Source organism: Gossypium hirsutum, chromosome D07 (assembly GCF_007990345.1).
Source record: "Gossypium hirsutum isolate 1008001.06 chromosome D07, Gossypium_hirsutum_v2.1, whole genome shotgun sequence".
NCBI lineage: Eukaryota > Viridiplantae > Streptophyta > Magnoliopsida > Malvales > Malvaceae > Gossypium > Gossypium hirsutum.
Window position 1 is genome coordinate 28,010,998 of NC_053443.1, and position 25,315 is coordinate 28,036,312.

The window sequence follows — 25,315 nt, forward strand, 5'->3', positions numbered from 1 at the left end:
TACCCCATGATATGATGTACGAAAACCTTTGTATTTAAGCAGCTACCATATAATATTTGGGTTTACGATGCAAATTGTCTATAGATTAATAAAGAATAATGCTAGATTATAACCTTTTCTGTAATATGTAAATTAAGTCAAAGATAACATAAAATTTATAATATATAACCTTTATAAAAAAATAGTTTTGATAAACTGTCTAATAAATTTCATAATACTTCTTATAAATAATATTTTTCCATAAATTTAGAAAGTTATTTTTTTTACAAATAAGTTATGATAAAAAAACTGTAACACTTTTTTTATAATATATAGTTTGGACACATAAAAAGTTTATGTCCATACTTCTTGGCCTTAATTTTTTATAAATAAATATATTATAATACTTTTATGAAATTTACATTATTTTTTATAATATGATAATTTTTTTACCATAATCATCCCAAGCATTCATTTGTGTTCATGTTTATAACATAAAAAAGTATAACTTAAACTTGTAAAAAAACAATTGTTTAGAATTGAATTTGGATGTAATTATATGCGTAATTACTCAAATTCCCACCATCCCCTAAGAATTGGAAAGTTGAATTGAGGTTCTCCAATTACATCCAATTCAATAGGACTCACCAATTACAATGGTTACCCAAACATACTACCATTGTGTAATTACAAGCAATTACACCAAAATCTAATTACTAGGTGCAACACCCTGTTACAGGACCTAGTCGTCTGGTCTAAGCAACGGGACGTCACATTCATTGTCAGAGCAACCACAATCAAGTAATTATACAATCAACATGAAAAACAATCATTTTCCGGCTTACTACGAACTTATGGAAGCTCTAAAGCTAATTCAAATTCGAAGAATGACTAAAATGAAAAGATTTAAAATGTAGGGTTGACGTCGTGATGTGAAGGCATTCCTCGTCATGATGTGACTCACTGTCCAATTCCATCCCGACGACCCAAGATCGGTGTTGCAAAATGGTTGCCTCATCATGACGAAGTTCAAACGACGTCACGATGTTGCCTAGTGATTTGGCCAAAAATGCACTCAATGCTATCCCAACATTCAATTTCTTATTTCATGCCTAAGTTAAACATGAATTACGGTTGAATGCTGATATCAATAGACGTACACATTCAAGACCGAACCTACACACTAAAAACAAAATCGTACATTGAGTATAACTCAGTGGTATTCCTATAGTCGAACATTTGAACATAATATAAATCATATAGTACAATGAACCAACAAACTGAAAATTCAAATGCAAGTTAAATATGTCAATCTACAAGTCCTAATACATCTTGATTATATAATTCATTTCGCTTATCTTAAATCGAGTTACCACAGCTGCAACATTTACTTTTTTCCATATATCAAATTCACATTTTCAGACTTGTAATTCAACATCCACTATCCACCTTTATTTCAATTTCACTTATAATCAATTTCTCAATTCCACATATGTAACAACTTATTTTAGCACAAAACATATTCAATTTCACATTTACAACAATATACAATATTTTTAAAGCTATTCAATTTAGTCCTTATCGCTAACAATCAATCCAAATCAATTCAAATCAACTCGTTTTATCACTTACAACTTAACTTATGATCTTACCATGCAAAATAGTTCATAAATGCAACAATTGAAAATGTTTGGATTATAAAAATACAAATTGTAAACACCGATCTATTTACCGACGACTTTATCATTTACATCCTTTTCAAGAAATCCGGATTGATTTTAGCTACAAATTAAAATAAACACACAACGCTATCAAAATCTAACCAGTTAGAGAATCAATTGTCAGTTTATACAAATTTTGCATTTTATTCAATTTAGGCCCTAAAACTAATACTAACATAATTTTCAATCTAGAACTCATATTTTTAATTCATTTTTACTATAGTTTATTTAGGATTTCCTCTTTTTCAATCCTACCACCAATTTTAAAATTTATACATTTTAGTCCCTATTGGACCAAACTATAAATTAACTTTACAATTTAGTCTCTTTTCACTTCTAAGCTTAAAATCTATCAATTTAATGCCTAAAACTTCAAAGATTCAACAATTATATCATTCTAAAATTTTAACAGTTTCAAAAAATAATACACAAATTAGCTACATTAAGCTCTCGAAATTTCAAAAATATAAAAATATAAAAAATGATTAAATTACACTAACCAATTAAGATTTAAAGTATGAAACCTTATGGCCGAACCCTTCTTGGAGTTTCTTCTCTAAGTTTCGATGTGGTTTTGGAAGAAAAAAGAAAAAAGAGTCTCTTTCTTTCCATTTTGTTCTTTTATGTTATTTAATATTATAATTAATTAACAATTTTATAACACTTTATTTAAAATTAAAAAATGTTACCGTCCACTATTCTTTATATAGTGGTATAATTGCTACTTAAGTATTTATTCTAGAGTTAAATATAAGATTAGTATATGAACTTGTCCACTTCTCCCATATTGATACCTATGATTTTTTTGTCTCAGATTGGTACCCGAACTTTTTTTCCGTTCACTGGTTTGGTACATGAGCCTAACGTTGTTTAAATTTTGCTAACTTGGCAGCGTTGGCCAATTGTACGTCGCCACGTGCCGCAATTTAGGAACCCTATTTGACATTTTTACAACTGCTAACCCGATCCCCTTGGTTCTTTTTTTATTTTAAATTTTTTCCTTTAAATTTATATTTCATTAATTTTTCCATCATTTTCACCATCTTCTTCAACATTTCTTTTTCTTTCGTTTTCTCTTTACATCGTCTTCTCTATCATTTTCTTTTCTTTTGTTTTTCAAGTTTTCAACATCTTGCACCCCTTTCTTTTTCCATCTTTGGTTTTCTCTTAAATTTTCTCCTCTTTCATTCTCATGTTTTCTTTCCTCTTCTTTGTTTTCCATCTCATTCACATCTCCACCATTTCTTCTTCTACAAACAGAAAATCAAGTGCACGGAGAAGTGTTGTATACTACCATTGTAATTTAAGGGCACCCATTTGCAACGTGAATACTCCAAAGAACAAAGGAGAAAATTCTTTAGGTATTTGAAGTTTAAAAAGGTAAATTAGGGTTTAGGGTTTTGATCTACCATTACAATTTGCAGAGAAGTGTTGTGTACTACCATTTTTTTAATATTCTGTTTGTTTTTTGTTGTATATGTAAAATGAAGACCGGGGGATGTGATTTTTTCAGTGGGTTGAAGGTGATAGTTAGGGGACGGACTCAATTGTAAAAGAAGAAGGATGCACAATCAATGAAATAATGCTAGAAAATTAGATGTTATTGATAGATAATAGGAGATTAAGACTTGAGAACGATGAGCTCAATATTGACGGTATGCGAAGAATGCGATCGAGGGTAACTCATTTGTAAGAGAAGATAAAATTGTACAAGGATAAAATGTCTATGAACAAAAAATTAATAGTTGCTTATAAGCTGTTAATTGTATCATGGATGATTTTTTTGGTTATCTTGCTTCTGGATGGTGAAAAGTTGTTAATGTAATTTCATTAGTTGTTAAGAATGAATGAATGGAATGGAATGGAAAATATATTTTTTTGTCCAACAATTGACATCCCTAAATTGAATCATCTATTACAAACAAAATTGAACCAGTCATCAAAATACAAACATCAATGAAGTGTCCATCAAAATACAACTATCAATTAAATCGTCCATCATTGAAATACATCCAACAAAATCATCCAAAAAAATAAAACCATCCATCGTATGTTAAAAATAAGACCATCAAATTAAACATGGATTAACATCAACTATCTCCATGGCTTACAATACTGCTTGGATGGGTCTTTGGACTTAGCCTTTTTCATGTTCCTACTTTCTTGAGTCCCACCAGCAATTTCCTTATCTTTCCCTTTATTGGTACATTTGGTTGGGGCAGTCACCATGGTTTCCCCTCTCATACCAGATTACAATGCATAAAATACATAATTAAAAAACATGTCATCAAAATATAATAAACATTTTAGAGGTTGACTACTTACATTCAAAATTTGCATCGCTGTCCTCTCAGATGTATAATCCAATCCCATACACAACTTGTTTTCCCCTACTACGAAGTCTTGTAAATATTTGTTGTGTCGAAAAGGTTAGCATGGTTGGAGGAGTTGGTTGTGTTGAAGGGGCTGGTGGTGATGATCCAGATGCTTCAGATGCAACTATTTGAGAAGGACTTCATGGAATAGGATCAGAAGGAGCTGGTGGAGCAGGAGCTGCTGCAATTGGTGGAGCAGGAGCTGTTGGAGGTACTCCAACTGGTGGTGATGTACTCTACAAATTAAATATGTAGTAGTTCTCAAATTAAACATGTTTTGCATTAAAATTCTTATAAGTTAGTAACACTTACAGTAGATAAATTCTAACAACTTCTGGAGTTGTGTCCAACCATGGAACATTTGTGGCATTTTATCTTCCTCCATTTTCTAGAAAATTTACTCCCACTTATCTCGTTCTCTTCTTTGACTTTGTTTTTTTCTCTCGAGCATTTTTGTAACACCCCGAACCCGTGTTTGTCTCCAAATTACGGTTACGAGGCATTACCGATCAAAACACAACTCAAAACAGTCTTTCATTATAGATTATGCACAAATTAGACTAACTCAATCACGAAATATTTTTTTAAAAGAAACTCGAATAGTAATTAACAACCCAATCATATAAATCACATTCGCACCTGTAGATTACTTAATCAATTAAAACTAATCATGCTTTACAAGCCCATAGTTCGAGCACATTCACTATTATATTCATACCATTCGAATATTCAATATATATATTCAAGCTTATATCATTACATCATATTCACTAAGCTTATGTCAAATCATCCATTGTATATATATATTTAAGTAGCAAACTTCTAGCCATGCCATTATAAAAAAAAACTATGCACATATGCATACTAAGTAAGAACAATCCATAAATTTAACTAATTATCAAGCATATCATTTTATAAGATATATACATGCGCATAACATTCTAAAACAAATTCAATTTCAAATACCAAATCATGACTAACCCGATTCATTAATAGTTTATAAAAATAGTAATTTATACGTTATGCATAAGGGTATTTTAAGACAAAACATAGGTAACCTACCCTGTTTTGGACAATTTTGATTTGTACAAAAATTAAACAGCATATAAGCATTAATGTGGACAGCATTAATATGCTCAAAAACGAATAGCAATTATCCAACATTCGGACAACATTTAATCAACAATTGGACAGCAATCAATCAACATTTGGACAGCATTTAATCAACAATTGGACAGCATTAAATCAACATTTAGACAACATTTAATCAATAATTGGACAACATTCAATCAACAATTGGACAGCATTAAATCAACATTTAGACAGAATTTAATCAACAATTGGACAGCATTCAATCAATATTTGGACAGCATTTAATCAACAATTGGACAGCATTCAATCAATATTTGGACAGCATTTAATCAACAATTGGACAGCATTAAATCAACAATTGGATAGCATTTAATCAACAATTGGACAGCATTTAATCAACAATTGAACAACATTAAATCAACATTTGGACAGCATTTAATCAACAATTGGACAACATTCAATCAATATTTGGACAGCATTTAATCAACAATTTTTACTTCAATTAAGCCAAATTATATAATCAATCATTACACAAATATGCTACAAATCATACCTCCAAAATGAGCTATTTTATGGCCGATTATACATTATCGTAGCATCATTAACAAAACACAACCAAAATAAATCATTCATCCCTACAACAAGCTTACCAAAATGAACTAATCATACCATATATATATCTTTCCATCATACCAAATTCATATACTAAGTATATCACACAAATATTCCATGTTCCAAAATTTCTTAAACATTAGCATATTAACATTAAACCAAGCCATTTTCGTATGGCTAAATATCTACAATATTCAAGACCAACCAAAACAAATGCTAGCCTATACATGCCATATGTATAAAATTTCGAGCTTTCAAAATACCGAGATAGAGGTCGATAGTGTGACGGACTTCCTCAAAGATCCCCGAGCTCGTAACTAGCTTCTAAAAATCTATAAAAGAAATGAATGAACAGACACACAGTAAGCTTAAATAGCTTAGTAAGTTATAAGTATATAATTTTTAAAGAACTCATAAAAATTACACCAATGGGCCGAAATCAACTAATCATGTACACATACATATATAATCATATTTATACGATTAATTCATCTTTCATATTATACATATTACTTACCTTTACTTCTAATTTATTCCAAAAACACATAAATGGGAAATTTGCATTTTAGCCCCTAAAATTTCACATTTTTTCAATTTAGTGCCTATTTCAAAACAACTCAAAATATTTAAAATTTCAACCCACTCTAGTTAAGCCGAATCTACCCAAGGTCCCTAGCCACCCATTCCTATCATTTATTTCACATGATGACCCCTCAATTTAAAAAATTCACAATTAAATCCTTAGTACACATTTTTTACTAAAAATCACTTAATTAAACATAATAATCTAACATCAAAAATTTATTTTTCATCAAAAATTTATTTTTCATCATCAAACAACAATTTCATTACATTATCAACTATGGAACTTCTCAAAATCATCATAAATTCCAAAAATTAAAACATGGGCTAGGTAATATACAAAGCAACGATCTCAAAAACATAAAAATTATCAAAAATCGAACAAGAAACATATCTAATTTTGAGCTCCAAAGTGTCGAATACCTAAAAGCTCAAAAGCTTATTTTCTTTCTCAACATATGGCCAAAAGTAAAGAACATGCATGGCCATTTTCATGTTTTCTTTCATTTAATACATACTAATACAACAATTACCAATTTAGCCTTAGTCATATAACATTAAAATCCCACTAACTAATGTCTTTACTTGTCCATGCATTAATTCAATGGTCCAATTGCATCATAAGGACCTCATACTTAAAAATCCATGTTAATTCGGCACTTTAACAAATGGCACATAACTTTTTCATTTTCTACAATTAAATCCTTTTTCACAAATCGGCACACAAATGATAAAATTAATTCATGAAATTTTCACACATATAAATTAACATGCTGCAGACACCAAAAATAATATTAAAAAATTTGACTTGGATTTGTGGTCCCGAAATCACTGTTCCGATTAAACTAAAACCAGGTTGTTAAACTCTTCCCCCTTAGGAATTTTCGTCCCCGAAAATCTTACCATTGGACAGATTCGGATATTGCTGTCTCATAGCATCTTCGGGTTCCCACGTAGCGTCTTCAACATCGTGTCAATGCCACAATAATTTTACTAACGAAATTTTCTTATTTCTCAGTTCTTTAATATCGTGACCCAAAATCCGAATCGATTTTTCTTCATATCTCATATTGGACTTAATTTCAATCTTAGACGGTAAAATCACATGCGAAGGATCAGATCGATATCGTTGAAGCATAGATACGTGAAACACGTTGTGGATCTTTTCTAACTCAGATGGCAACATCAATCTATATGCAACTGGCCTGATACACTCAATGGTTTCATACAGCCCAATAAATCTCGGACTTAATTTGTCTTTAGGACCGAATCGAAGTATTATACTTTCAGCATAATAGGGTACACATACACATTTAGATTCGGCTATACATAAAATAAATACAGTAAATTTAACTTCAATAACTTACTAACGAACTTACCTCGGACGAAGACAAGCGGATGGAATCGATTACTCGACCACTTTCGACTTCCCCCTTTCTAATTCCATTTTCTTTTGTTCTTGATCTAAATAAATTCAAATTTAGCTATTTAATAACACATTTCATTCAAATTTATTCCAAAAACACATAAATGGGAAATTTTCATTTTAGCCCCTAACATTTCACATTTTTTTCAATTTAGTCCCTATTTCAAAACAACTCAAAATATTCAAAATTTGAACCCATTCTAGTTTGGTCGAATCTTCCCAAGGTCCCTAGCCACCCATTCCTATCATTTATTTCACATGATGATCCCTCAATTTACAAAATTCACAATTAAATCCTTAGTACACATTTTTTACTAAAAATCACTTAATTAAACATAATAATCTAACTTCAAAAATTTATTTTTCATCATCAAACAACAATTTCATCACATTATCGACAATGGCACTTCTGAAAATCATCATCAATTCCAAAAATTAAAACCTGGGCTAAGTAATATACAAAGCAACGATCTCAAAAACGTAAAAATTACCAAAAACCGAACAAGAAACATACCTAATTTTGAGCTCCAAAGTGCCGGATACCTAAATGCTCAAAAGCTTATTTTCTTTCTCAATATTTGGCCAAAAATAAAGAACATGCATGGCCATTTTCATGTTTTCTTTCAATTAATACATACTAATACAACAATTACCAATTTAGCCTTGGTCATATAACATTAAAATCCCACTAACTAATGTCCTTACTTGTCCATGCATTAATTCAATGGTCTACTTACATCATAAGGATCTCATACTTAAAAAGCCATGCCAATTCGGCACTTTAACAAATGGCACATACCTTTTGCATTTTCTACAATTAAATCCTTTTTCACAAATTGGCACACAAACGATAAAATTAATTCATGAATTTTTCACACATATAAATTAACATGCTGTAGACACTAAAAATAATATTAAAAAAAATTCTAACTCGGATTTGTGGTCCCGAAATCACTGTTCTGATTAAATTAAAACTGGGTTGTTACAATTTTCCTTGGAATGGGAAGGTTAATTGGTCCCATATCGATTTTAAACCAGAATTTCTCACTTGGGACAGCAAGCAATACAAAGCCATACAATTTTTCATAAACATCTTTTTTAAACCACTTATAAACAAAATCAGAAATATAAGCTTTTTTTCACAAAATTGATGTAACAATATGTGGACATAGGATGCTAGTAAGATCTCATGTCCTACAACTACATGACCACTAAAATAAGTCAACAACTACAACATCACCAAAGTTGGCCATTTCAAACCCTTTTGCTCCATATTCCATTTAACATGACAGTATGAACTCATTTGGATACTCTTGTGTAACTTCTCACATATCTTAGGACAGAATTGATCATTCCAGTTTTTAGTTTTGGCCAAATCCTTTACAATCCTACTCATAACATACTGTTTAATTTCTTTTAACATAGAAATTATAAACATTTACTTAGCTCTTAAATTGTTGCATTAAATGACTTGGTAAAATCGCTGTCAGTTGTATCACACATGGACCTACCAGAAAAAAAAGGCATTTGACCATTGCTCAAGGTCAGTCCTAAGTAAACTTATGATAAGTGATAAAAGTATCATATTTTAATCCCATTCCTAATGCATTTTTGGATGATTATTTATGTAAATTGGTGAATTTTATGCTCCCAATCCTTTAAATTCATATTTATATACTTAGGAGAGCATTTGGAAGCAAAACAAGCAAAAATCAGATAAATAGAGTAGACTTCAGGAACCATATGGGCTGGGTCTTCCCACACAGGCTGGACGCACAGCTATGTGCCAAACTGTGTCGATTTCACAATTCGCATCCCAAACATGCGAAAAAAATGCATTTTTTAGACTTTCTGGGCATTCTAAAGTCTAAAAATACTAAGTAGAAGAAGAGAAGAGGGGGCGATCAGAGAATATTGAAGAAAACAACTCGAAGAACACCATTGGAGCCAACTTTGAAGCAGATTTCCATCAAGATTGAAGACCTCCTTTTAATTTCTTTTGAAGTTTTTATGAGTTTCTTTATTTCCAGTGATTATTCTGTCTTTAAGATGTTTTTATTCACAATTATGAACTAATTTCCTAGATACCTAGAGGAGATGAACCCTATTATGAATTCTATTATTTGATTTTTGTCTTATGCAATAAATACTTTATTCTTCTTCTCATTTATGTGTGCTTATCTCTTGTTTTAATATTTCCAGGATATTAATTAATGTTTAATGTGCTTAAATCAGAGGAAAAGTCCATATTTAAGAGTAGATCTAGCACAATTGAGTGGAGTTTCATGCAATCTTAGAAATAGGACGACATAAATCTATCGGATTAGAGTCAAATCTAATAGGGGAATCTATAGATCAAGTTAATGCGACAATAGGGGTTTTAATTAGAAAGAAATTTCAATTAATCAACTTAGAGTCAGTTACTCTTAGTTTTGAAAGAGATATTAACATAATTTAGGGATTTCTACAGATCAATATACCAAGTGAATAAATCGTTTAATTCAGATTCATAATGATAGATGAAGTCTAGGTGGATTCTTTCCTAGGTATTATTTCGCTTATTGGTTATTATTCAATTATTTTTTGGATTTATTCTCTATTGAGTTCTTTAGTTAATTAATTTAGTAGATTTTAGCTTAAACCAATCACTCCAATTTTTCGGTTAAATAATAGGAAAATGGTAATTACTAATACTTTTAGTCCTCGTGAATACGATATCTCTACTCACCGTAGCTATACTATTTACCGATAGGTACATTTGCCTTTGTCGTATTTTTAGTTAGTTTCGTGACACATCAACTTACCTTGGCACTATGTTTGACACAATCAATCTTTTTTATGTGTTTTTCAAAGTCAGCAATTATGTATGATTTGCAGGCTCCCTAAAATGCTTGTTGCAGGTCTCCTCCAAGATTTTCTTTCCTCTAATTGGCATATAGATGCCTTGTACAGACTCTATGCTCAATCCTTGGCAAAAACTCAAAAATCTCTTCCATCAATCCCTAAATGCAAACAAAAACAATAATATTAGATGACTGGTATAATAAAGTAAGCATCATATCAGAAAATTATTTAAGTAAACATACCTTCTGTTTGTCAGTCATAAAAGTGAATCTAGAACCATCACCAATTACTAAATCTGAAATAAGATTATTAAGAAACCATCTCCATGTGTCTCTACTTTCGTTCTCCACAATTGCCCATGAGATAGGGTATATTTGGTCACTACCATCTCTCCCTATAGCACACAAAAGCTCCCCCTTGAAACTCCCCTTCAAAAAGCATCCATCCATAAAAATAAAATGTCTACAACACTCCAAAAACCCTTTTCTCAAAGCACTAAACCCTATATAAAATCTCCTAAACTTGGGAACTTTAATAGGGATTGGTCTTTCTACCATCATCTCTATACTGCCATCCGGATATGCCTTTCCAAGTGCATTTGCATTGTTCCATAGTCTATTAAACTCATAGCAAACCCTTCCATTTATTTCCTCTAGTGCCCATTTCCTAGTTCTACTACATGTACACCTGCTCAGCTCAACTTTCAACTCTTCCTTAGGTAGTTTCTTCATCTCAGTTAACTTCAGCTTTGGAATTAGTCTAATCTTACTTAAGAACTGTTCCCCAACAAACTTGTAAGATGGCCTTTTGTTCTTAAAAGTAATAAAACACTCGTGAGTTTGTATGAAGGTTTTTATCTTGTAAAACCCATCACTATTATCTACACTAGCATATATTCTAAGTAGACATCCATCTACCCTACATTTAGCCTTAGTCCTACCATTCTCATTCCTAAGATACACAATATCAAACCTTTTTTTTATTGCATACTTTGCTAATGTAGTTTTAAATTCATTTGATCCCCTAAACACCATACCAAGCTCCAAATGTGGCATTGGGTTATTAGGATCGAAAGATACATGACTGTTTCTACAAACTACCTCATCATCTGAATCACTTCTATAAGACCCCAGATCTGATAAATCAAAGTATTCAGTTCTCTTATCTGATGAAACCTTACTATTTTTCTCTCCCCTTTCATTACATCCACATACATTTGCTCTTTCTCTTTGTTTTTTCCTTTTATATTTTTTGTACCAAGCCTTTATATTTCTCACATTTTCATCCTCATCCTCAGATTCTACCCCTATAGTCCCTTCATTTCCCAATGGGTTGTTTATACCATTAGCCCCACTGCTTTTAGTACTTTCCCTACTCTCAGTACATGTATCACTACTCCCACTGAAGTCTGGTCCCACATTAGATTCCCCATCTAGCTTTGTAAATGTTTCCTCAACCCTACCATTAATTTTCTCATTACAATTTAATTCTTCATAACAATTTTGTTCCTTAACACCACTATTTACATCATTTTCCTTACTGCTAGGCAACAACATGGTATCAACAACATCAGGTGTGTCTACCTCGTGTTCAACATATACATGCATGGACCCTTTTTTGTCTAATATGGTTAATCACTGCTATGAATGATGAACTATCATAGTAAACACACAGTCTCTTACTAAAATCTACCCTACCTTCACAATATACAAAGTTTCTCACAACTCTATACCCAACTTCCACTACCATCTCACACAGCGTGTAATAACACAAAAAATCAGGGTCAAAATCCCATTGCAGCACTTCCCCTCCAACATAGGATGCACATGGGTTTGTAACAAAAGTTCCACCCAAATGTATATGCACCACACATTTATTCGAAGACGTTATAGCAAACTGTACATGCATAATATAAACTACAATATACATACATGATATACATACATGATATACATACAAATTTTTAACAGTGCTAAACATAACATACATACATAAACATTAATAAACAGTCATACACATAACAGTGATATACCACATAATATGCCTACATTAAACATGACATACATAATAAACAAACATAACAATAATATAACACATAACAAACATACAAGTATACATACATAATATGCATAACAGCACATAACATACATAACATAATAGTAAACATAACATACATACATAACAGTACATAACATACAAAATATGCATAACAATTTAAAAACATAACATACATACATAAACAATAAAGAAACATACATAATAGACATACCTTTCACCCTTAATCTCTTAAATGCTCGAAAAAAATCCCCGTCACTCACTAATGCCAAAAAAAATAAAGTCAGATATCATACGAATTAAAAATTAGAAGTCAGATATAATACGTACAAATACAATTAGTTTGTGACAATGAGTCCAAACAAAAGGGTTTAATTTTTTTAAAAAACATAAAAACAAAAAGTCCACTAAAGATGAAAAAAGCTTTGTATGCTAAAAATACAATAATCTTAATTCGATGATGAAAAATAACCAACAAAAATATAGTGAAATACTTGTAATTGATGGTCGAAATATGGAAATCTTGATTCGAATAAGGTTTTTTTCCAGACAGATGGGTGGGTAATCGAAAGGGTTTCTGAGATTATGAAATGTTTCAAACAAATTGAATCAAAACAGTTTCTTAAATGAAGAATCAATGTTAAATATGGGATTGTTAATAACTATTATCTGGCTTTTGATATTCAACAAAAAAAAAACCTCATAGTTTTCTTTAGATGAAGAATTGACAGAATTTTCCCCAAACGATTCAAAGCCCGATGCTAAACTTTTAATTCTTTCTTATTTTTTCAACTTTTAATTAATGTTGTCTTTATTTTTTTTCAAAAGGATCGAGTTAGGAGCTAAAAAAAAAGGTCAAATGGGGTTCCCAAATTGCGACACATGGTAGCGCGCGATTGGCCAATGCTGTCATGTCAGCAAAATTTAAACGGCGTTAGGCTCAGGTACCAAACCAATGTTCGGATACTAATCTGGAACAAAAAAAACCATAAGTACCAATCTGGGAGAAGTAGACAAGTTCAGGTGCTAATCTTATATTTAACCATTTATTCTATTACTAATTAATAATAATTCATAATAATTGAACTTTTACCAATTTTACGATTTAGTCCTTATACCTTAATTAATCACTAATTCAATAGAATTACCTATCCGAAATTTAATTCTATGGAATACGAGTTCGATTTACAGAAACGGGGTCTTAAAATCAAAATTTTCAATACCACTGACTTTAGGATCATTACGCTTGTACCTTAATTAACTATCAATTAAACAAAATTACTAGACCAACTTTTAATATATTTTTATACTAGCCCCATAAATATTAAATATTAGTATTTACGAACATGGTTTACGAAAATAGTATTTAAGAACTGTAGTTCTCAATACCATTGACTTTCGGGTTGTTACATTAGGTGGTTTTACAAACATCATCTTAGTGGAGAGAGTGATCTAGATTACGTATAGGAGTCAGGTCACAACTTGGTGAGTGGATTTGACTTAAATCACATATTGTAGAAGTTGATTTATAATAGATTACTCTCTAAATAAGGCCTTGCAGGCGTATACAATTTTCAAACTGTGTAACCAAACTTTTATTTCCATCTATTATTTTATATTGGTTAGTTAGTCGAGTTGTAATTGAACATAAATCTAGACAAAATAATGAATTCACTGGTCCTTAGTTTGATTCATGGAATCTAAAATTACTTTCAATAATAGGATTACTAAAATATAAGATTACTTGGCACATTATTGGGTATGTTACATTACCTTGTTTGATTCATGTGATTGAGATGTAAGATTTTGTTATTGGTTAACATCATCAAGATTAACTAAAAATGCATTTTACTAAATTAACCTCATAGAAATTAGTAAAATGCATTTTTTATTGTTAAAACATGTTATCTTGTTATGGTCTAAAAGCAAATTTAATCAAAATGATATAATACAATAGTAAATTTGTTTTGAGAAATTTAGCATTGCTTAGAGAAATGCTTTTAAAATATGTTGTGAAAAAGTGATTTTGAGAAGTACTTTTAAAAAGTTTGGTTTAAGATTTAAGTGTTTAATATTACTATTAAAAAATGCTTTTGAAAAATAAAATGTTTATTTTAGACATGATGTTATAAATTAATAAATATGTAATTAAATAATGTTCAAATTATTTAATATTATGATATTTTAGTAAGAATATAAAAAATAATTTATTATAATTTTTTGTTAATATTTTAATATATAAAATATAAATTTTAAATATTTTTAAGCAATTAATATTAATTATTTATAAAATTTAATTCAAATATATAAAATATTTTTTAAATATTAAAATATAACCAATAAAAATTAAAATATATAATATTATATATTTAAAATAAATTTCGATAGGAAAGTAATCACATACCCAATAAAAATATTAGATAAAATAATTTATAAGGGTTAAAATTGTTCTTTGTTTTTTAAAGCGCTTTTGCCAAAAGTAGAAGTTAGAAAAAATTGCTTTTGCTTTGGGGGTTCAAAAGCACATTTTAAAAACACTTCTACCTCTAAAAATTATTTACTAAGTATTGCTTATGGGTCCAAAAACGTTTTTTACCTCAAAAGTACTTTTGAGAAACAATGCTAAACTAAGCCTTAGCATTTAAGACTTGAGCATTAAATTTTATATAACAATTTAATATTTTAATTAAAAAATATTTAAATTAATTAATAACATTATAAAAAATATAGTGACCAAATTATGTTAAGAATTAAAGCATAAATGTTAAATCTCAATTTTAGACGTGATAGAGGGACCAAAACTAAAATCTAATCAATTTAGAAAAATAAAAAAAAAGAAAAAGAAAGAGAGAGAGAGCATGTCCATATGTCAATAAAGCATTTTGAACAGTCTCATTATAAATTTTGATCATATCTATTTTTTTAACATAATGTCTAAAACTACCCACAGCCCTCCCCAACACATAAATAGGAGGATAATGTGCTTCAGTACACTCGAACCCACGTCCTCCTGTATTGACAGCAATATCCATGTAAATCGAGTTAAGAGACTTAATCAACCAAATATATGAATTTTTAAAATATTTGAATTTTGTTACTAGATATTTTTTCAATTTTTTCAAGTAAAGAGGATAATGAATTTGAATGCATGAATACAAATTCATTGTCAGAAAAAATAAAATAAATTCAAATAATAAATATATAAATCTAAATTTTATTCATAAAAATAACATGGATTTGAATAATAGATGTTTAAGACTTAATACATACATCATTTTTAAATCTATTATGAATAACAATTAAAATATCAAAATTCAAATATTATTTAAATTCGTAAAATCAAAAAAATGTAAAATCTAAATCTATAAATAGATTAAACATATATAAATATACAAGGTTTTTATAACAAAATCGGGGTTTTTTACTAAAATATTATAAAAGAAATTAAAAATAACCAAAATATTATATATATTTTTTATTTACCAAAATATACCAAAAAACAAAAAACAGAAAAAAAAAAGCTACAGTTGATTTGACAGGCCACTGATAGGCGGCACTGCCCTTATAATGGGGACCATTCGGCTGGTGGGTGGGAGGAAGAGAAGGAGAGGGAAAGAAGAAGAAAGAAAGAAAGAAAATAAAAGGAGAAGAAGAAAAAAGAATGAAAGACAAGGAAAGGAGAAGAGAAAAAAAAGAAGAAGAAGAAGAAGAGGGGAGGAAGGAAAAAGAAAGAAAGAAAAGGTGATTTTTTATTATTAATTTTAATTTTTTGTAATATTTGTGTGTAAACAAATTATGTTATGTACATTATACGTGTTTTATTATGTTATTTAGTATATAAATTTTATGAAATTTATTTAGCATGACAAAATTTATGAAAAAATTCATGTTATGTACATTGTATGTTGATTAGGAATTTTTTTTATGAAATTTATTTAGAATGTTGTAATTAGTTTTTTAGAAAAATAGCATTAAAAATAAAATGATAAAAAATATGTGTAAGAAAACATAAAATACGAAAAGAAAAAAACGGAAATTGTATATTCACGGAAAGTAATAAAATCTGAAAAAATGGTATATTTAATAAATTTCAAAACATAATGCGCTGAAATAAAGTAAAAATATAAAATTAGAAATTATGAAATTTTTTAAAGTAATAAAATGCGGAGAAAAAAATACGAAGAAATGGCCGAGGTAAAAGTGTTTTACTAACTTTTTTTTCAACATGCAGGCATCGCAATGGCTCGATTGATTCGACCCGATAGACACATATCTGATGCGGCAAATCAGGCGGTATGATTTATTATTTGTTAATAACGAGTTTTATTTATTTAAAAAGGATATACGTAATACATAGAAATAAATCATGTTATCGTAATATTTTTTCTGTAATTTAACACTATCAGGACTCCTACCGAGTAATAAGGGGCCGTGTGAATGGTTTAAAGAAAGCTCCGGATGCGCGATTGAGGCCGTACTTGGAGCAAGCCGGGTTTGGGTCAGCAGCATTAATTCGGACCTCCGACTTGCGCTATGATTTATTAACTGCGCTAGTGGAGCGGTTGTGCCCAGAGACCCACACTTTTCATTTTCCGTGTGGGGAGTGCACAGTGACTTTGGAGGATGTTGCAATGCAGCTTGGGCTCTCAATTGACGGGAGTCCCGTAACGGGAGTATTTTCATTAATCGATTCGGCTGCACTTTGTTATTAGCTCCTAGGAGAGTCGCCAGAGGACGAAGAGTCGAATTTTTCGGGCTTAAAATTTACATGGCTGAAAGCCAAATTTGGACAATTATCAGCCACCGCCACTGAAGGTGAGTTGATGTGCGCTGCTCGAGCGTACATCATGCATATCATAGGGGGAGTACTCATGCCCGATGCAAACAACAACAAGGTGCATTTGATGTACTTGCCCCTGTTAGTTGATTTGTCCAGTGTTAGCTCCTATAACTGGGGCTCCGCCGTTCTAGCAGTGTTGTACCGGGAGCTTTGTCGGGTGACAAACCCGAATGTTGTAGACATGGGCTAATGCCTCACATTGCTGCAGTCTTGGGCGCTCTATCGGATGCCATTTTTAGCATCCGTTAGTCACCAACCGTATGTTTATCCACTGGTGAACAAGTGATAAAATATAAATTGTGCCCTTTTTTGTAGTCATAATATATTAACTAATGTTACCAACCCTAAACCCTATATTTGTTTTCTGTAGGTGAAGTGTTCGTCCGGGTGTCGGGAGGTCGCACACTGTCCCGATATACCGACTTATGATTAAACAGTATACCCGGGAAAAGGTAAGCTGCTATTCTAATATTCATGACATCTTACTTTCTATATCTTACTCACACGTTATGGCTAAATATAACAATGTTATTAATCATGCAGTTTATATGGATGCCATACCGTAGGCCGAAAATTACAGATGTGGTACCCTCGTCCGCATACGTTCATTCCCACATATGGTACACTAACGCACCAATTATCAATTTCAACATGGTCGAGTGGTATCACGGAGATCGAGTGCTACGACAGTTTGGCTGCATCCAACCTATCTCGGATCCGCCGTGCGAGGTAAGGGAAGTTCACGACATGAATAAGAGAGGAAAACCGATGTTGGATTGGGGAATTAAGCACCAAAAATTTGTGGCGCTGTCACGATATGCGCACATAGATAATGACGTGTGTCGAACCTCCTACACTCGCACCGTCTGTTCCGGAGATCAACTCCGTAGGACCTAGTTGGTATACCAGTTCGACGACTGATGGTCTCAGTAACTCGAAACGTTTCCAGTCGTCGTGAATATATTTCTACATTTATTGACCTCGCCAACCGACGGTTTGCAACCATTTCATCCCTGACATGTTCGACAAACACGTGTCCCGCCTCAATCTGGTCGACTTGTTGCTAACCCATTCTTGACATCATAGTAGCCAGCATGTAGAAAGTAGCAGACAAGACAGATGTAATCGAAAGATGATGTGTTTTCAACAAGACAGCGTTGATCCCCTCGACTAAGTTTATGGTCATTTGGCCATAACGAAAGCCCTCATCAAAACTTTGAGCCCACTGCCACGACTCCATTGTGCCCAACCATTATCGGAAAGATGTGTTTGTCTGCCCCTCCATTTCACTCTCAAGTCGGATCATTCTTTGTCGGAAAATATGTGGCTCTAACTCGTACACTGCATAAGTATTAAGAAAAAATAAGTTCTAGAAACTCGATAACATAAAACATTACAACTTATATTGAAAATATAAGGTTATCATTTACCCATTTCCACGACTTGTCTCTTCCAGTCTGCATTCTTATAATCTTTGTGGAAGTTAGCCGCAATGTGACGGATGCAGTAAACGGATCTCCATGGCACACCAGAACGCCTAATTGCTGCAATTAAACCTTTCCCTCTATCGGAGATGATGCAAATGTTATCGTTGCTAATAACATACCTCCGCAGGTTTGTGAGGAAGAATTCCTAAGACTCCATGTTCTCTTTATCTACGATAGCAAATGCTATCGGGAGCACGTTTCTATTGCCGTCTTGAGCAACAATAAGAAGTAGGATCTGTGTATATTTTCTATATAGCCAGGTCCCATCCACCTGCACGAATGGCTTGCAGTGGGGAAATACCCGCACACATGGATCAAACGTCCAGAACATCTGATGGAAAATCCTTTTTGCCGGCTGTAACTGGTCGTAATATTCAACATCGGGTGTAATATTCAAGTCGATACCGATCCCACCCATAGTCGATTCACTATCAACGTATGATATTGGAGCCACCATCCAAAGTTCTTGAGCTCCGTGTTCTTCATCAGATGCATTGACATCTTCATTTTGCTCCATACCGGCTAACTCAGCAAATAAGTGAATCAGTGCATTCTTGTCACTCTCATTCCCACAATAGAGATCGACCATTGTTTCCACGTCTTCGTCGTCTACAAGTTCCATTTCGACGAATTTGACCGGATTTGTCGAAACTGGAAACTTGTAGAATATTTTTGATATCCTTTTCCCACAACGTCTAAGAATTTTTGCATTAATCATTGCCTTCATTTCATCGAACGAGAAATTTCTATTAAATCTCATTGCTATTTGTTGCCGACATTCAAATACACATCCAACACTTGTTGTCAAGATGACTCCATCGAAATAAACGCATACAACAAACTTAGCATCCATCTTCAATATTTAATCTGTCAAAAAATAAACAAAATCTCAAATAAAATCTCGAACGGTAAATAAATTACTTAAATAAAAAAGTTAATGTTTAAATATGCAATTTTGTACATGAAAACCATAATAATATTAATAATATTAATATTAATAATTTTATACTCAAAATTATACTAACTAAAAATAATAACTAACAATAATAATAATACTAGTTTTTTACTAACAATAATACTAAGTAACATCTAAACCCTAAAAATTAATAATAATAATACTAACTAAAACTATCAATTTGAGTTTTATTAATTTTAATAACTAAACTAAAACAAAAAATAATAAAAATTATACAAAAAAATAACAACAAGATAATCAATTATTTAAAAAAAACCTTTTTTTTATCTTCTCTTTCTCTCTTTTTCTCTCTTTTTCCGCAGCAACTCTTCTTTCTCTTCTTTTTCTTCTTATTTTTCTGCTTCAACTAGACAGAGTTGGTGTTAATAACACGACTAGTGCCACCAATGGGAATGGCACCATCGGTGCCGCCCATGGGAATGACACCTTTGGTGCCGCCAATTAGATACTCTCCTCTAGGGTATTGTCAAATCGGCTGCAGCTTTTTTTTTGTTTTTTATTTTTTGGTATATTTTGATAAATAAATATATATAATATTTTAGTTATTTTTAATTTTTTATAATATTTTAGTAAAAAAAACCCCAAAATCGATCATCAAACCAAAATCAATTAGTCGGTTCAATGGAATAAATTATAAAAAAATTAAAATAGAAAAAAATATAAAAACATGTTCATTCAGTTTTTTCAAGTATTTATTTCAAATCAATATTCTAGCTGATTCTGAATCTAACCGGTCCGAAACAGTGCAAATATCCGAAACTACCCAATCTATCACCATATCTGCCAAAGCTGATTAATAGGAAAGTGAAAAGGATAAAAAGGTAATTGGGGAAGAGTAATTGACATTTCAATCAATCTCTTTGGAGCCACGTCTCTCTGCTACCCAAATCTCTCAACATCCGATTATTCCTTTCCACCTCTCACCTCTCTCCTCCTTTTCATCGAACAGCTCTCAAAATTCCCAATTTTTCCCTAAGAAAAAACCCTAACTCCATCTCCACATTTACGCAACATGTCATTCGATGAAGAAGAGTCCTTCGAACACACCCTCCTCGTGGTCCGCGAAGTCACTGTCTACAAAATCCCGCCTCGTTCCACCTCCGGTGGTTACAAATGCGGTGAGTGGCTCCAATCCGACAAGATCTGGTCGGGTCGGCTCCGGGTCGTCTCTTGCAAGGACCGATGCGAGATCCGATTGGAGGATCCCAACTCGGCTGAGCTATTCGCCGCTTGTTTTATCTACCCTGGCCAGCGCGAGAGTTCCGTAGAGCCCGCGCTCGATTCTTCCCGGTACTTCGTGCTCAAGATTGAGGACGGGAATGGGAAACACGCCTTCATTGGGCTCGGGTTTAATGAGCGGAACGAGGCGTTTGATTTCAACGTGGCCTTGTCTGATCACGATAAGTATGTTAGCAGAGAGAACGAGAAAGAGGCTAGTGAGAAAAATGCGACTGATTCTCTTATTGATATTCATCCGGCTGTTAATCATCGATTGAAGGTAGAAAAATTCGGGTCTCTTTTTTTTTTTTTTTAACTTTTTGTAGCTTTAAACGTCTAGCTTTCATTGATTTTAGAATGTGGGTTTGACGTATTCTTTATTTTGATATATCATCTACCTGAGCTATTGCTTAAGATTGTTAAAAGTTTAAAAGTTTAAATTTTGATTGAGTTCAGAATGTGGGGCTGAGGGCGGGGCAGGTTTTCTGATTTATTTTTATCGTGTTATTATTGCCGTTGTACTTGGAAGGTCGTAATTTATGAGTGTGAGCAAAAGTAAATGTCAATCGTTTCATAAAATTAGTTTGTATATTTGGATAAATATTGAGTTTTTTGTTCTTTTCCCTTTTTTTTGGTGCTGCTGCTTGAAGTTTGTTTTTTAGGTTGTGAAGTTCTTTTTTGCCAATGTGCTATGTTAGCTTGGTTTTGAGGGTTTTTTTCCCCTGGCTTTTAAGTTATTTTGCTGGATTTGGATTGTGGTGTTGCTGTCTTGAAGAATCTAAAATGTTGTGAAGAAATTGTACAATTTCAGTTTTTGCCAATATGCCATGCTAAATAAGTAATTTATTATATTTGTTTCTGTAGGTTATGTTGTTTTAATATGGTATTATACCAATAAAGGTCTTTAATTTTGGTGTTTTAATATGGCTTGATCATTTATCTTTCACTCTTTGTGGTTTTAGTTTTCTTCTCTAAAGAGGACAACTTAAATCAGTTCTGTTGTTAATTATTAATGGATTTTAAATGCTGTGTTTGAATTCATTTTAGGTGGATTTTGATCTTGTGGTGTTTTGGGTTATAGGAAGGTGAGACCATTCGGATTAATATTCAGCCCAAGCCATCTAGTGGAACTGGCATGCTTTCAGCTGCTGCATTGTCAGGGGCGATTCTAAAGCCTAATACTTTGTGCCTTGCCCCGCCGCCTGCTGGTTCGGGAAAGATAAGATCTCCTCTCCCACCCCCTCCCAATGACCCTGCAGCTGCTCGGATGACATCTACCAGTCAAGGTGTTGGTCAAAGAGCACCCACCGAAAACACAAGACAAACTGACCCTTTAACAAACTTTTCTCAACTTGAGGTACGACTTTAATTCAGCCTTTTAGTCAGATACATGCTTCATGAGCTTTACATAAAAGTTTTGCAACCTTTGTTGTCTTTTTCTTAGATTTAGCCTTGCCAGGGAATTGGTTATGATAATATATGCAGAAGCATTTTCCCCCCTTTTATGAATATTATACGCTTCAGATTCCCATTTGTTCTTTGTTAGAAATTATACTTGTAGCTCTTGTCAAGCTATGCCGTACAACTCAGCTTCTATATGATTCTGTGAGTTCATTGTTTTTAGGCATTGTGTGTATTTAGCCCCATTGACTTAATGTTTCCTTGCCGTAGAAATAAGGTGGGTATAGGTTCATAATTGAAGCTCAAACATTAAAAACACAATATATATGGCCTTTTTCATTGTGGAGTCAAGTACGGAATGGAATTTTTCTTGGGTTCTCGACCTTGATAATAAATGTTTCAATATGTTCTGGAGGCTGCTTTAGTTCTTTGTAACTGAAACTCATTTTTGGTACCAAAATTAACAACATTGGTGACATTTACAGAGGAATCTTCCTGCTAGTGGATCTGGATCTAGGAAGACCACTGCATCAGGATGGGCGGCTTTCTAATAGTACGAGTATTTGGTCAGTATGTAAGATCTTTTGTTCCATGTTTTGGATATATGAAAAAGATGAAGAAAGAAAGAAAGAAATTTAAAAAAAAGGAAGGACAAGGTACCGAATACTTCCATGTTTCCAATATCATATTGATGTCCCTTTTCCCTTGCTTGGACTTGCATGTTATTGTTTTACACTATTTAAGTATATCAGAGAAATTTATTATTTTTATGTATAAATTGATACATGGCTGACTTGTCAATGAGTGCAATAATCATTGTATTCTTGTCATGTTGTGTTGTGTTTTTTGGCGTCATTTGGGTTTAAGGGGAGATGTTATCAATTCATAATCTATATTTATTGATATGTCGTATTTATCTCTGTATGATTTGTATCATGTAATTGTGTTGGGATCCAGCATCAACCCTGGGTTGAAGCCTAGCTTTAGCTTTTTCTTTTGGCTACCAAGCCAAAATCCAAATGATCACGCGGGTTTTTTTGGTGTTTGGAACACTAATGGTGAAGCATGTTCGGAGAATTTAACCACCCTGCAGCTAAATTTCAACGCGAATTTAATGCTCACAAAAACAACCCCAGTGAAAGCTTTCTTACTGTTTAGCCCTATGTAATAGACGAAGATACAAGTGCTTGCCACAACAAAAAGCTTTGCTTTTCTTCCTGTGATTGCGAAAATGTACCTAATCGATAGTTATATGTATATATATTATAAAATTAATATTAATTAAAAATTAAGTTATTTAACAAATAATACTAAATATTATTTATTTTAATTATTATTAGTAAATATATTGTTTGACAAAATATAATTCTAATAAATTTTAAAAAAATAACAATAAATTATTTTTTTTGTTGTGTATGCATCTTTTAATTTAAGGGTAATTATTTCTTACATTGTTGGTGCAGATTTTTAAATTTCATAAGTGGATTAAGGATGTGATAAAGTGTTGCATTTATTTATATAATTAATTTTTTTATTTTTTTACTATACTTTATAATACACTTGTCAAACCTTATAAAATAATTTCTCATAATTTAATGCATTCAATGGGTTTTTTTTATAAAAATTAATTAATTACAAAGCTGAGATGGGAAAAAATTAATTATGGGAATGAGTTGCTTGTTATAGTGATGTTGTTTGTTACAGTAATATTGCTTGACGGGAGACATCATCTTCTTTTTTAGTTAATTATCATGCAATCATTAGGCTCTTAAAAACATAAATTTTTTTGGTGTTGTCACAATGACAATTTAATTTTTTTAAAAAATTAACTGACAATCACTAGCTACTAAGAGCTCTCTTGACATGCTTAGCTTCCATCCTAAGCTTCCCAACAGTCGTGTTAATCTTGTTGATATTCTTTCCATGTTTTTTCTTAATTAGTTTAATATACACCATAACATTCGTCAAAGTCCTTAAAGGAATGACCATAAGCAAAATCCATAATGAAAAATAATTTCTCAAAAGCCTAAGAGCAAAAATAAGAGAGCCCTCAACAGTTAGCATGCTGTCAGTTAATTTTTTTTTTAAATTAGAGTTATTTCGCCTAACAACCCAACGTCAAATTCTGCTGCCACTACAGTGGCGTCACAAAAAAATTTATTATTTTAAAAGCTTAATAATTGTGTGATGATTGACTGAAAAAAGGAAGTGGTGCCGATATGTCAGGCGGCGCCAAGTACTGTAACAAACAATTAATTTTCGTAATTAATTTGTCCTCGATCTATTTTCATAATTAATTAATTTTTTAGATTATTTTTATAAAAAACCTTTAATAAATTTTTTTCTTCATTATAATTCATCTCATTACTACTATTATACTTGAATCCAAACTAATTCTATTATTAATTTTAATCTAACTATTATAATATTCAATCTCAGTATTAATTTTTAAATTTATCGAAATCAATCTCATCAGAAAAGTTTTAGAATCTCATTTGGTAAGCTAATAAAAAAGTTGTAAACTTTATTTAAACAAGTTTTGTACAGATGAATAAGCAAATAATATTTTAAATTAAAATATGCTCAAAGTCTTTTTATTATTGCTAGAGTCAAAATTTAATTATGTATTTTTATTTTTAAAAATTAAGTTTTTCTAATTTTGAAAATTTAGGTCCAACTTGAATTTAAAATTTAAGTCCAATTATTA

The 25,315-nt window shown here is 31.7% G+C and overlaps 3 protein-coding genes across 3 annotated transcripts; 2 read left to right on the forward strand and 1 right to left on the reverse strand.

Annotated features, from left to right (window-relative positions):
* Positions 1-2,748: 2,748 nt before the first annotated feature.
* LOC121219164 (DNA topoisomerase 1-like) lies at positions 2,749-3,929 on the reverse strand. The gene is made up of 2 exons (XM_041096850.1): positions 3,817-3,929; positions 2,749-2,950 (listed from the first exon to the last, which is right to left on the reverse strand). Exons 1-2 carry the CDS (start codon positions 3,927-3,929, stop codon positions 2,749-2,751), a joined length of 315 nt encoding a protein of 104 aa, XP_040952784.1.
* A 12,996-nt stretch (positions 3,930-16,925) lies between these two features.
* Positions 16,926-17,716, forward strand: LOC107956140 (protein MAINTENANCE OF MERISTEMS-like). Its single transcript, XM_016891875.2, has 3 exons — positions 16,926-16,979; positions 17,093-17,350; positions 17,399-17,716. The coding sequence occupies exons 1-3, from the start codon at positions 16,926-16,928 to the stop codon at positions 17,714-17,716; spliced, it is 630 nt and encodes a 209-aa protein (XP_016747364.2).
* A 3,104-nt stretch (positions 17,717-20,820) lies between these two features.
* On the forward strand, positions 20,821-23,438 carry LOC107954621 (uncharacterized protein At1g03900). The gene is made up of 3 exons (XM_016890231.2): positions 20,821-21,487; positions 22,289-22,564; positions 23,094-23,438. The coding sequence occupies exons 1-3, from the start codon at positions 21,002-21,004 to the stop codon at positions 23,157-23,159; spliced, it is 828 nt and encodes a 275-aa protein (XP_016745720.1). The 5' UTR covers positions 20,821-21,001; the 3' UTR covers positions 23,160-23,438.
* The last annotated feature ends 1,877 nt before the right edge of the window (positions 23,439-25,315 follow it).

Coding starts and splice junctions, on each gene's coding strand:
- LOC121219164 (XM_041096850.1), bottom strand. CDS start 3,929: ATGGTGACTGCCCCAACCAAATGTACCAATAAAGGGAAAGATAAGGAA. Junction 2,951..3,816: donor TCCAAAGACCCATCCAAGCA/GTATTGTAAGCC, acceptor TTCTGTTTGTAG/AAGAAGAAATGGTGGAGATG.
- LOC107956140 (XM_016891875.2), top strand. CDS start 16,926: ATGGCTCGATTGATTCGACCCGATAGACACATATCTGATGCGGCAAAT. Junction 16,980..17,092: donor CTGATGCGGCAAATCAGGCG/GTATGATTTATT, acceptor TAACACTATCAG/GACTCCTACCGAGTAATAAG. Junction 17,351..17,398: donor TCTCAATTGACGGGAGTCCC/GTAACGGGAGTA, acceptor CTTTGTTATTAG/CTCCTAGGAGAGTCGCCAGA.
- LOC107954621 (XM_016890231.2), top strand. CDS start 21,002: ATGTCATTCGATGAAGAAGAGTCCTTCGAACACACCCTCCTCGTGGTC. Junction 21,488..22,288: donor CTGTTAATCATCGATTGAAG/GTAGAAAAATTC, acceptor TTTGGGTTATAG/GAAGGTGAGACCATTCGGAT. Junction 22,565..23,093: donor CAAACTTTTCTCAACTTGAG/GTACGACTTTAA, acceptor TGACATTTACAG/AGGAATCTTCCTGCTAGTGG.